The sequence below is a fragment of the Equus caballus genome, chromosome 16 (genome assembly GCF_041296265.1).
Source record: "Equus caballus isolate H_3958 breed thoroughbred chromosome 16, TB-T2T, whole genome shotgun sequence".
In the NCBI taxonomy this organism is placed as follows: domain Eukaryota; kingdom Metazoa; phylum Chordata; class Mammalia; order Perissodactyla; family Equidae; genus Equus; species Equus caballus.
The window spans coordinates 11,927,932-11,940,854 of NC_091699.1; the positions used below are offsets into that span (position 1 = coordinate 11,927,932).

Sequence of the window (12,923 nt, forward strand, 5' to 3'; positions counted from 1 at the left end):
GAACAGCTCACAGAACGCAGAGAAATATTTTGCTTACTAAATGATAAGTTTATTATAAAAGGATCTAACTCAGGAACAGCCAGATGGAAGAAAGGCATAGGGCAAGGTATGGGGAAGGGGGCATAGGGCTTCCATGCCCTTTCCAGGCACACCACTTTTCCAGCACCTTCAGGTTTTCACCAACCTGGAAGCTCTACAGAGCCTGTCATTTTGGGGTTTTGTGGAGGCTTCATTACATAGGCATGATTGACTAAGTCACTGACCATTGGCGAGTGACCCAACCTCCAGCCCCTCTCCTCTCCCTGGAGGTGGGGGAATGAGACCGAAAGTTCTTACCCTCTTATCACAAAGTTCGTTCTCCTGGCAACAAGCCCCATCCTTAGGCGCATTCCAATAGTCATCTTATTAACATAACAAAAGATACCCTTTTCACTTGTCACTTAGGAAATTCCAAGGGTTTTAGGAGCTCTGTGCCAGAATTGGGGGACAAAGACCAAATATATATTTCTTAACATAAATCGCAATATCGTAGCCTCTGACCAGCCCTCCAAAGCTTCTTCCTTTGTTTTAGAAGGCCACATTTTCAGGCTCAAACCATACTTGGAAAGACATTTTCAGAGTAAGTTTAGCATGCATCTTCTCCTCCTGGCCTCACCATGTGCCACATGGCCAGCTTGTTGCTGCCTGGGGACCTGCCCTTCCCTCTACCTTGCATGTTCTTTCCTGAGTTTCCCTGAGTTTTGTGCAAGGCTGGCCCTTCTCGTTGTGTCTTTGTCAGGTCAAATGCCTCTTCCTTAATGAGCATCCTCGTCCCCCCACAAGTCACTCTCACATTGCTTTGATTTATTTCTTCTAAAGCGCTGCATCATTATTTGTCATATTTATTGTTGTATCCCCAGTGACAAATAAAAATGGCAAGCAATAGGATATATTGGAGTATATGAGGAAGCCATTTGGTATAAACCTAATTCGGCCTGACTTCTCTTTTTTTTCCTCCAAAAGGGCCTGACTGGCTATTGAGCACGCATTGCATATCTGCTTAGACATTTCCTATGGCCAGAACAAAGGCCCTTGTGATAAAGATGCAACTTCCCCCCGACATTAGCATTTTTCCTTAGGCTAGGAACTGATTGCTGCACTCACCTCCCAGCTCACCTGTGACCACCCAGCTGGAGACAACAGACTGCCACCCTGCTGTGTTCACTGAGACAGAAGACCTACCTGCTGTTTCCATCAATCGGCTGTGCCAACAGAGTAGTCTCGCGACTATTGTAAAAGGGACAGTCCAATCATATGTGAAACATCCTCTTTGAGGGTATATAACGACCCTGTATACCCCCCCACCTCTTTGGAGTGCTCTGTTCCTTTGTGGAAAGACTCTCCCGGGTTATAATCCTCAGATTTAAGCTCAGAATAAACTCACCCAAATTTTCATTTATAGATTGGATATGGATTATTTTCGTCGACACCAGCAAGAAGGGTTCCTGGCACAGAGCAGGTGCTCAATCATTACTGGCTGGCAGACTGAGTAAATGAAGGAATGAATGTCCAGGCTGGAAACTTGGGGGTTCATCCCAGGCTCCTCCTCCCTGATTGCACATCAATTAGTTACGAAGTCCTGTCAATAGGGAATCTTTATGAGTCCCCAACCCCTTGCCTGAAGCACGTGGGGCCAGATGTGTCTCAGAATTCAGAATTTTTCAGATTTTTGAGAGGTAATACAGAAGACAAACTACATACCACATGATCCCCTCAGTGGCGTATGAGCAGCACCTTGTAATGACATTAATATTTTTGTGGTGAAATATGTGAAACTCCTCCTACCAAGCCCCTTAGCTCTATAAAACCCCTTGCTTTCTTCTCTTGTTAAGGCGGCTTTGAGAGAACCCATCCACTCACCTTCTTGTTTTGACCAATTTGATAAGACCTTTCTCCATCTCCAAGCACCAATGGCTCAGTGATTGGTTTACTGCACATGGGGTACACGAATTTGAGATTAAGAGTTTTGGCATCAGGCTCACTCAGGGGCTCACACCCCCAGGCTGCTGGTAGGGTAGGCCCAGTCTTGGAGCCAGCTCTAGAGGGGCAGTGAAGTTGTAGACAGGGAGACCTGGGTTAAAATCCCAGCCCTACCGCTGGTAAGCTCCCACATATAAGTCAGGCCAGGTTAACTGCTACAACTTACAGCCCCAAGTCTCAGTAGCTTAACACAGCAAATGCTTATTTCTACCCCCATCATAGACCTACACCTGGGGGAGTTTCTGCTTCATTCAACCTCATGGGGACCCAGACTCCCTCTGTCTTGAGACTTTGCCCTCCTCTGGCCTTTGGAGTCCTTTCCATTGAGCCAGCAAATGGGAAAGAGTGTGGAGTATTGTCCAAGGTAGGCTTGGAGATGGCCAACGTTATTTCTGCCCATGTTCATGGGCCAGAATTCAGCCACATGACCTTTGCTAACTGCAAGGGAGTCTGGGAAATGTAGTCTAGCTGCTTTCTCAGGTGGAAAGGGAAAACGGCTGGGTGAACAGTAGCCAGATCCTGCCCTTCCCTTGCTTAGAACCAGCCTGTAGGTTGCTTCCTCTGAGACGTCTTCCTGGTCACCTCCTCACCCCCAAGTCTGGGTCAGGCCCTCCCTGTGGGCTCCCCTTACTATCCTCTTCTTTCCCCATCATTACACTTACACTATGTTGAATGTTCCTGTTTTCTTATTTGTTTCCTTTTCTAGACAAGGAGAGCAGAAACTCTCCCTGGACTTTTTGAAGTTGGAGTCCTAATTTCTAGTGCAGTGCCTGGTATAAAGCCAGTCGATTAATATATATTAATTTAATGAGGTCCTCTGGGACAGTTTCCTCTTCTCTAAGACGGGAATATCAGCCAGATAGGACTGTGGTAGTTTGGGCATTGTGTGTGCAAGCAACTAGCCGTGCCTCTTCTGTCGCTCAGTGCCTGACAAACACGAGTGTTGCGTCTGGCCCTTCTCCAAACCACTGCCCTAAGTATTCATCCTGTGTGGGCTAAGTCTCTTCTCAAGTGGCAGCTGCTGGCTTGGAGCTATCCCTGCACGTGCCCAGCTCCTCCCTGGGCTGTGGGATGGACTGGACAGTGCCTGCTTATCTCCGGGACCCTGTTCCTGTCACTGACTAGTTCCCACAAGGAACTCAAGGGTGGGTTTGGATATTTTAACTGTTTTTCCAAATTGTTCTTTTTCCTTATGTTAAGGAGATGGAATCACCAACCTCCCTGAACTGGACCAGGCCTCACCACAAGAGTTACGCCTATGACCTTCACCTTATTTCTAAGGCTAAGATCTCTCCAGGAGGAGCTTAGGCCTTATTACCATAATCTGCAGTGTATATGGAAGCGTGTTTCCAGCTGAGCCTGTGCAAGGCGATACCCACCTCTCCCTTTTGAATATTCATTCCCCATCCGAAATAAATGTCCCTGCTTCCCTTTGTTTGAGGATGCCACTGTGGAAATGACTCTTCATGGCCTCCTATTTGCCGCAAATACACTTTACTTTGTGAGATGACTGATTCTGGTGGAGGATCTGATGTAACTCGCCAGGAGGGAACCCACTTCGGTTTCGGTAGCATTCCTAGTGCAAGGCCTGGACCACAGGAGACACCAGGGAGCACTCACCGCAAGTGTGAATATATCAGAACATGGGCCGGCTCACCATGGAGGACAAAGTGGCTGCCAGGCAGAATAGAGCGAATTTTGTGCTTGGCTACCATAGTGCTTAAATTAAAAGCTACATTATAGTTGCTGACATGTACAAGTCAGATTTCATATAGAAACAACTCTGTACTCTTGACAAACGGAAGATGGGGCAACGCTGGGCTGGCACTCCTGCCTGGTATCAGCTGGCTGAAGCTGAGCAGGGGCTTCCCTCTTTGCATAGGATGCGGGCTCTGGAATTCTCCAGTCTCCACTACACTCTGGAATCCTAAACCTCACTAACTTCTCTCCTGTGAGTTAACTGCCTGGTCAGTGAAAACCCTTAAGTGTGTGACCCCTGGTTGCTGACTGTTGTTAACAACCTTTTTAGTGGTTCTAGACACTGAGAATCAGTGAGAGTTAGGGACTCTCTTCAGCAGAAGCACGTAGACACAACGTTTTACTCACAATGTGTACCCCTGCAGCCCCTCCTAAGGCCAGGCCACAGAGTCCCGAGGGGAGAATTTCTGAGACAGAGAGAACGCCTTTCTTTCCCGTCTTCTAACAGTCCTGCCCAGTTTTCCCATGGCTAGCTCCTTCCCCACGCTGGCTCCTGAACTTCCTGAACAACTCCGAGAGGCCTTCCTGACCATCCACTCTAAGGCTGCTGTCCTCCCTTCCCTGGCCCTCTAGTTCTTTCAGTCTCTGCTTTCATTCTCACTCCCTGAAGTGGTCTGGTCCACTCATTAGGTCGCCGTTTACTGTGGACCACCCTCCCCAATACAGCACCGCCGAGAGCACTGCACCCCAGCGCCGAACAGGTAGGGGCCCAGGAGGCGCTTCATACGAACTTGCGGAAAGGAATGAAGGGATGGATCCCCCCAATCTCGGCCTCCTAGAGGCTTCAGGTGCGAGGAGCCTGGTGAGAGAGCAGTCCTACGGTCAGCGACCCCGGCCACATCCTGTCCCTGGGGCACCCTCCGCCGCGCGGTGCCGGGCCGCGCCCGCAGGCGCCAGGAGGGCGGAAGCTTCGGGGCCGGAACGCGCGTGCCGGGCGCGCGGGTTGCGGGGGGGCAGCTTAACAGGCCGGACCGCAGCGGCGACCGCGGGCGGGGCGGGGCGGCCGCGCGGTGTCGGGGTGGCGGCGGCATGGCCGGGCGGCGGGTGAACGTGAACGTGGGCGTGCTGGGCCACATCGACAGCGGCAAGACGGCGCTGGCGCGGGCGCTCAGCACCACGGCCTCCACCGCCGCCTTCGACAAGCAGCCGCAGAGCCGCGAGCGCGGCATCACGCTCGACCTGGGCTTCTCCTGCTTCTCCGTGCCGCTGCCCGCGCGCCTGCGCTCGGCGCTGCCCGCGCCCCCGGCGGCCGAGGCCGACGCCGAGCCGGGCGAGCCGCGCCTGCAGGTCACGCTGGTCGACTGCCCCGGGCACGCCTCCCTCATCCGGACCATCATTGGCGGTGAGCGCGGGCGGGGAGCCGGGCGCGGGGCGCTGGCGGAGCGGCCGCCGGGGAGGGGAGGCGCTGGGACTCGAACTCACGGCCGGCTGGCTTGCAGGCTTTTCGCACCCAGCACAACCGAGCAGGAAGGTGCTGTCCTTAAAAGAAAAGGTTTCTTTTCCCTTTTACAAGATGTGTTTGTAATACAGGAACAAGTTAAGAAAAGTCAAAGACTACAAAAAGGGTATACATAAAGAGTGTCAAAAAAAGAAGTCTCCCCCACTTGTCCTTTGGTCTTCTGGGTCCCATTCCCAGAGTCAGCCGCTGTTCCCCGTTTCTTGTGTATCATTTCAGAAAAATTCCATGTGAAGACAAGAATATCTGTGTGTATGTAAACCCCCTTCCTCCTCTTCTTGTTTTTTTTTTTTTTTTTCCGAAATGGTAACACTATATACACTGTTTTGCTCAACATTAAGGGCTCTGTATCTGTACATAGAAAGCTACATCATTCTTTTTAAAGGTCACAGAATTCCGCTGTATGCCTATACCAACATGTTCTTGCCTAATCTCTTAATGATGAACATTTATATCGTTTCCAGTGTTTGCTAACCATGTTTCAATGAATTTAGAACAGAAGTCTTTGGTGGGTGTGCTAGTGTATCTATAGGATAAGCTCCCGAACTGGCTGGGGCAAAGGGCATGTGTGTTTTCAGTCATGATGAGTACTGCCAAAATGTTCTAAGATGTTGTACCATTTAATTAATTTTTAATTATATAAGTAATACACGAATACATTCTACTTGTGAAGAAATAAAACATTACAAATCAGGCAAAAGTCCCCTAACTACCCCGCCTCTCTCCAGAGGAAGCCACTTTTAAACTTCATGGATTACTTTTCCAGACTCATTTAACTATACTTAAAATCTATGGACAGGGCTTTAAAACTTGTTTTGTTTTTAGAGGAAAAAGATCCAACAATCCAGGCACGTGGCACAAAACAGTGTATAGCTAAAGGAAGTCTCCCCCTCGCTCCCCACTCAGGTACCTGGTTCCTTTCCCTGTTCTGCATTTCCTTGTGTTTCCTTCCACCATATTCTCTACACCTACAAGCACATGTGGGAGTCTGCATTGGGCAGATGATTTTATTGGTGGGTCCCAGCTAGAGGGATGAGTGTGTTAAGTCCTTTTATCTCTGTTGTCTCCCACCTGTCCCATGCTGAGGTCATTTCCCCAGTTTACAGTAGAGGAAATGGAGGCTCAAAGAGGAGAAGGGACCTGCCCAAGGTCACACTGCCTGAAGTCTTCTACTCAAGCCATCGGATGAATATCAAGGGGCACTCGATCCTCTCTACTCTTTTCCCCTCCCCTTATAACTGAATTGTTTGGTCTCATCCAAATACATTTGAAGACGGGTACTCTGAGCCAGTCTAGATTGGAGGTGGAAGAGACAGGTTAAAAAAAAACGAGAAGGGAAATTCTTAGAGTTTTCTAGTAAATTGTGTAAGCGAGTGGCAAAGGACATACTTTTGCAGTCAGAACTCGGCTTGAGCCTGGCTTTCTCCCTTCCTAACTGTGTGACCTTTGAATCTAAATCTGTACCTTCCACACACTGGCAGGTCTTAGTAACCACACAGCTCTTTATTGGCTTGGCTTTTCTTGGGCGTTCGCTGCTTCCTGGGCAAACCCTGTGAGGAGTGTGGTGGTTATCATTGAACAGTTGAGGAAATTGTGACTTAGGGAGGCTGGTCGTGAGTGGCACAGCCCAGGTCTGCTTGACTCTGGAGCTAGAGCTCTTTCCCATGCTTCCCCAGGTCACTTAATACCATCCCCACTCCCTTCTAACATAGACATGCAGAGAGAAGCTCTTCATAGGACAGAAAGGGACTCAGAGGCCAGCGTGACCCTCTCAAACCAAATTACTATGCCCCCAACAATTTGGCAAGTCCTTGGTTAGACTATAAAATCATATAAGAAAAGAAGAGGAATTTTTCTTTTTTCCCTTTTTTGAGGAAGATTAGCCCTGAGCTGACATCTGCTGCCAATCCTCCTCTTTTTGCTGAGGAAGACTGGTCCTGAGCTAACATCCATGCCCATCTTCCTCTACTTTATATGTGGGACACCTACCACAGCATGGCTTGCCAAGTGGTGCCATGTCCGCACCTGGGATCCAAACCGGCGAACCCCAGGCTGCTGAATCAGACTGTGCTTACTTAATCACTGCACCACTGGGCTGGCCCTGAATTTTTCTCTTGTATGTACAGTGTGGCTCTTACTTTTCTCTCACCTCCTGAGTGAGTAGACTTTCCTTCTTTTCTTACAGGCATTAAAATGTGACCTGAGCACATTGGAATGGTGAAACCAAGGCTGCTACTATGCTTCCTTAAATAGATCAGATTCCCACCCTCCTTTTCAGGGAAATGAGAGGAAAAGTATATATTTTTTCTTTTGAGGGCAAGGGTGCTCACATATGAGTACTTGCTCTGGCCCAGGCCTATTGCTAAGAACTTGCATCTATGCAACAACCCCAAGTTGTGGGAGTGTGGTGGGAGTACTAGCCCTATTTTTCAGATGAGGAGACTGACGCTTGGAAAGTAAAAATCCCTGGGCTGGTGTTGGAACCTAACTGCTACCCCTTACCTGGTTCTGGTTCACACCTTTAGTTATCCTCATGAGCCATAAACCCACAGACATCTTTGCCTTCTTGAAATGTCTCCAGAAGCCAAATCCTGGCTTATGGCAGAGGGACCTCCTGCAATTCTGGACCTTGTTCTTCCTCTGCTGACCACTTGCCTCCTCCCTATAATTGATTGCCCACACAGTAGGCAGTGTACTCCTTTTACAGACGTTCATCAGATCATGTCATCCCTCAGCTTCAGAACTTTCCAGTGGCTTCTCAGTGTGCTTAAAGTAAAATTCTGGCTCCTCTTTATGGCCTACAGGATCCATGGTCTGGCCTGTGCTTTCTTCTGTGTCTCTGCTCTTGCTCCTGACCTTCAGTCACATTGGTCTCATTTCTGCTTACCGAATGGGTCAGTCTTTGCACTGCTATTCCCTCTGGTATATCTGGCTTCTCATCATTTAAATCTGAGCTCGAATGTCACCTCAGAGAGGCCTCCTCTGACCTCCCTATCTAAAATGTCCCCACCTTTCTCTCCCCCTCATGCTATCTCATGTCCCTATTTTATTTCCTTGTAGCCCTTTTCACTATCTGGTACTCTTTATGTGTGTACTTGTTGATTGTCTCTGTCCCCCATGAGAGCAGAGCGGGAACCGCCTCTGTCGTATTCACCAGCATATTCTCAGTGCTTGTGGCGTGTGGTAGGCATTTGGTAAGTTCCAGATGAATGAAGCTGTGTGCCAGCTCCTGGGCCAGCCAGTTGTAGTGAGCAGAGAACCTTCTTTTTGGATTAGTGGACAGAAAGCGATCAGCATGAGGCCTGGCCTGCAGTAGGTATATATTGCATGTCCTCCCTCTAGGAGCTGACAGCAGAGCTGGAGAGAGGGCACTGTCCCATGTACAGCGGGACCTATTAGAGCTCTTTGCACATAGGACAAAAGCAGGAATAACTCACTTTGCTGGGGGGTGGGATATAGAGTATGATGGGGAAAGAAGGGCTTTCCTTGTGGAGGAAATGCCTGGACAAGGCTCTGAGGCTTAGACCTGCCATCTTGTCTGATTAGGGAATCAGATAATTGCCAGGATTTAGTCATGGCAGGAAATCAGCATGGTGTGGGGGGAGGTGTGCTGAAGATGAAGGTAGAAGGGTTGGTGGGCCAGATCCTATAGGGTGGTAAGTGTGGGGCTTAGATTAGGCCCTCTGTAGATTCTCCTAAGGGCTTTGGAAGGTTTTTAAAGCAGGTTTGTGACATGATCAAGCCTGTGTTTTAGGAAGAAGCAAGATTGCTGGACAGAGACTCCTACTGGCAGCAGGCAACGCACCTGTACCTAGGATTGCTGAAAGACTGGGCTCTTGTTAGAGTCCCCGGCTAACTCTGCATGATTTAGACCCCTTGCTACGTATATTGTCCCCAGTAGAGGGAAATTAGAATGACTGTCTGAGTTCCATGATGATATCTCTGAAGTTTAATAGATCTTAAATTAAAGCTGGGTCTCTAATTCCATTGCTTCCCCCGAAGTACTTTCACATGCAGAAAGAATCCTTACTTAACTTAGACAAAATTGGGTTTCATCTCCTTGATCCCTGTGGTCATAGATAAAACTTCCAAGTGGCGCCGGGGGTTCACAGTGACAATAGTACTTAGCATTTATTTAATGCTATCCTAGGCTGTTTTTGTTTGTTTGTTTAACCCTCACAGTAATCTTGTGAGGTAAGAGGTGATATTCCCATTTTACAGATGAAAAAGCAGAGGTCAGAGAGGTCAGGGAACACAGTTTGTAGGTGTCAGAGCTTGGGTGGAACGCATGTTGATCTGATCACACCGCGCATCCTCTGGCCTTCTCAGTGTGAATGAAAAACTATACCCGTCTATTCCAGCCCCTGCAGGAGTGTTTCAGGGCGGTATTTTTCTCTAGTTCATTTTAGAGTATAAATCTCTCAGGGTTAGAACTTCAAAAAGATTCAGTAATGTATGTTTTAAAGACTCGGGTGGGGCTGAGGGACTTGGACCCATCCTCAATCTAACTCGGGCAGGAAGGAGGAGAGCTGACAAATGCTGGTATCTTGGCTTGGCAATTTATAGTCCTCTGGCGGCTGCTAGGATTAACAGTGTATTGTCTCCCAGTCTTTTGTTCCGGTTGTTAATGAACAGCAGCTCTTCTGCCAAGACTTGTTGCCCTGATCTCTTGCCTCCTGTGCCCACCGTTTAAGTGATGCTTCCTCCGTGGCTTGGACCCTCTGTGGGACCTCCCTGACCGGAGCTGACGGGAGCTGCCAAAGCCCTGTAAGTGTGATTCAGGGTTACTCCCTTTGGAGGGAAGACAAGCAGCAGCCCTGGGGATTTCTGTCTCTGCAACCAGGGAGAGAGCATTCTTTGTAAAATTTAAGCTACTTTTGTTGTTGTTAGTGCCATCCGGTGGATTCCAACTCCTAGTGACCCTGTGGACAGCAGAGTGGAACCTGCCTGGTCTTTTTGTGCCATCCTCTCAACTTCTGGTGCTGTGTCAGACAATGCTCCACTGCTATTCACAGGGTTTCCATGGCCAGTTTTCTCGGAAGCGAGTGGCCAGGTCCTTCTTCCTAGTCTGTCTCAGTCTGGAAGTTCTGCTGAAACCTGGCCACACTGGGTGACCCTGCTGGTATTTGAAATACTGGTGGCAGAGCTTTCAACATCACAGCAACATGCAGCTGCCACAGTATGACAACCTGAACTGGCAAACGAGCCTGGGCCGCCTCGAATCTTAACCACTAGAGCACCAGGGCTGGCTTAAGCTACTTTGCCTTCTCTGTTTTTCCAGCTTTCTGTGCTCTTCGTCCCCATGTGGAAAAAGCGCTTGTCTCCTTGGCCTGTGTTATCGAGGAGTACACCCTGCAGTCTTTCTGAGATGTTCTCTTTGGACCCATGTAACAGGGCGTTCGTGTGTGTGAACGAATGTGTGTTTTCTACAGACTTTTTACGTTACCCTTTGGGCATCTGCACATAATGCCCAGAAACCAGTGTGGTACAAGCAAAGAAAACAAACTGGGGGCCTGGCCATGCAAGGAAATTGGGCATTATTCTAATGCAAAACCAATCAACCAAAGAAAAAAAGCACTTTTGGTTTTCTTTGCCCCTAATATTCTTATGAATCTGTGTGGAAATACATTACATTACAGTATTCATATATGTGTGCATCCTAAAATTTTGAGGCATATTTAAAGGAGTTGATATAAGCGGAAATGCTTAACCTTAACTTCTTTAGCTCCCAGAGTCTGTCAGGCCTTAGTTCCCTGTACCTTCGTGCTCACCCTGAGAGAGCTGCCTTTTATTTCCTCTCCTTTGTAAAAAGGTGCGCACCATCACTGAAGACTCTCCTCTCCATGCCACTTCTGCGACGCCCTCTGTCATCAAGTGAAGCTGGGGCCAATACTGATGTCTCTTGTGTTAACTTGCTTAAAGCCTCTTTATTTCCAGTAGGCCGTTGGCCTTTCTCAGTGCCAAGTGTGCTTCTATTGAAACACAGCTTTTTCTGCTTTGCCTGCTTCCTTGTCACTCAGTGACCCACCTGATCTCCTTCCAAGGTGGAGTGCCTTAGCTGTCTCTCGGATACTCTCCAGTTGACGCTTGTCTGCAGCACTCTCTCCTGGCGCTGGACAGCAGGTGACTTTGCTTTGGTTTGGGTGACAGTGTGCAAGCAGCACAACCTCAGAGACACAGCCTTGAGTTTAAGTTAATGCAGAATGTTTGAGCAGGAACCAACAGGAAAGAAAAATGGAAGCAGCTAGTCATATTTCATTCTGTTGGGGTACATTTTTCTTCTCATAGGGCTTGCCCTTGAGAACAAAACATATCAAATGTTAAATCAAAGAATATTTTTGTAGTCATGCTAGGAATAGAAAATAATGCAAAGACTTTGCCTTCTTGAGGCAAATACTTTGCTGGAAGGTTATAATCAAAGTCAGAAGGAAATCATAGCCACAGCTTTTGGTAAAGCTGTAATCATTTAAGATTAATTGCTTTTAAATTTTTCAGTTAGCATCTCTTTTGTTTTCTGTCAACATGTCTCTTGGGTTTTTCTTCAAAATTACCCCATCCAGCTTGGAATAAGATTTGGGCAGGCATTGTAAATTAAGCCCTGAGACATATTCCCTGCTGTCATTCTTTTCTTGGCCAGAGCCTTGAACAGGCTGGGGATGAGGCACCCTTGTCTTGGAGCTCAAGTCTCTTCCCTTTGACCAGAAGGCCTTCAGGACTGCTGAAGATGACAGTATCTGTAGCCCTGGTGCTCTGGGTAATCCGGAGGCTCCAGTCCTGGAGAGATGGAACCGGACGTTTCTTAGGTGGCCTCAGGGTGGGATGGGGAGCAGGAATGAGCCCTCAGAGGGTCTGGGCTTGGATTGCACCTTGTGCCTCCACTGCTCGCCTGCAATGGCTGGCTTCCATCTGTTGTTGCCACTAGCCTGGAGTCGTCGCGGGGAGAGAGACAACATCTGAATCATCTCTTTAGCTCTAGGGCCAGACCAGGGCCTGGCACGGAGTAGATGTTCAATAATGTTCTTAGACATTTTTATTGAGATGAAGTACACATACCATAAAATTTGCCTGTTTCAAGTGTACATTTCAATGGTTTTCAGTATATTCACAGAGTTGTGTAGCCATTGACGTAATCTAAGTTGAGAATATTTTCATCACTGCAAAAAGAAACTCTATACCATTTGCAGTCACTTTCTGTTCTCCCCTCCCCCCAGGCCTAGGCAACCACTCATCTACTTAATGTCTTTATATAGTCACCTTTTCTGGACATTTCATATAAATGGAATCATACGATACGTGGCCTGTGTCTGGCTACTTTCACTCAGAGTAATACTTTCAAGGTTCATCCATGTTGTAGCGTGAACTATATACTTCATTTTTAAAAAATCTGTTTTTATTTATTTTTAATTGTGGTAAAGTATATATTACATAAAATTACCGTTTTAACCATTTTTAAGTTTATGGTTCAGTGCCGTCCATCTCTAGAACTCTTTTTATCCTACAAAACGGAAACTCTGTACCCATTAAACGATAATTCCCCGTTCCCCTTCCCCCAACTGTGCTTCATTTTTTTTTTATGGCTGAATAATATTTTATTATATGGAAATACCACTTTTTTGTTTTTTAATCCATTCATCAGTTGAAGGACGTTTGGATTGTTTCCATTTTTGGGCTCTTATGAATAATCGTGCTA

General features: G+C 47.7%; 1 protein-coding gene across 2 annotated transcripts in view; it reads left to right on the plus strand.

Moving 5' to 3' along the window:
• The first annotated feature begins 4,723 nt into the window (after positions 1–4,723).
• Positions 4,724–12,923, plus strand: part of EEFSEC (eukaryotic elongation factor, selenocysteine-tRNA specific) — a 260,481-nt gene continuing 252,281 nt past the window's right edge. Inside the window, exon 1 of one of the 2 annotated variants that reach the window (XM_023619866.2) lies at positions 4,724–5,119. In XM_023619866.2, the coding sequence (XP_023475634.1) occupies positions 4,807–5,119 (313 nt within the window). In that variant the 5' untranslated portion in view covers positions 4,724–4,806. The remainder of the gene's footprint in view (positions 5,120–12,923) is intronic. The other variant, XM_023619867.2, reaches the window with a different exon arrangement.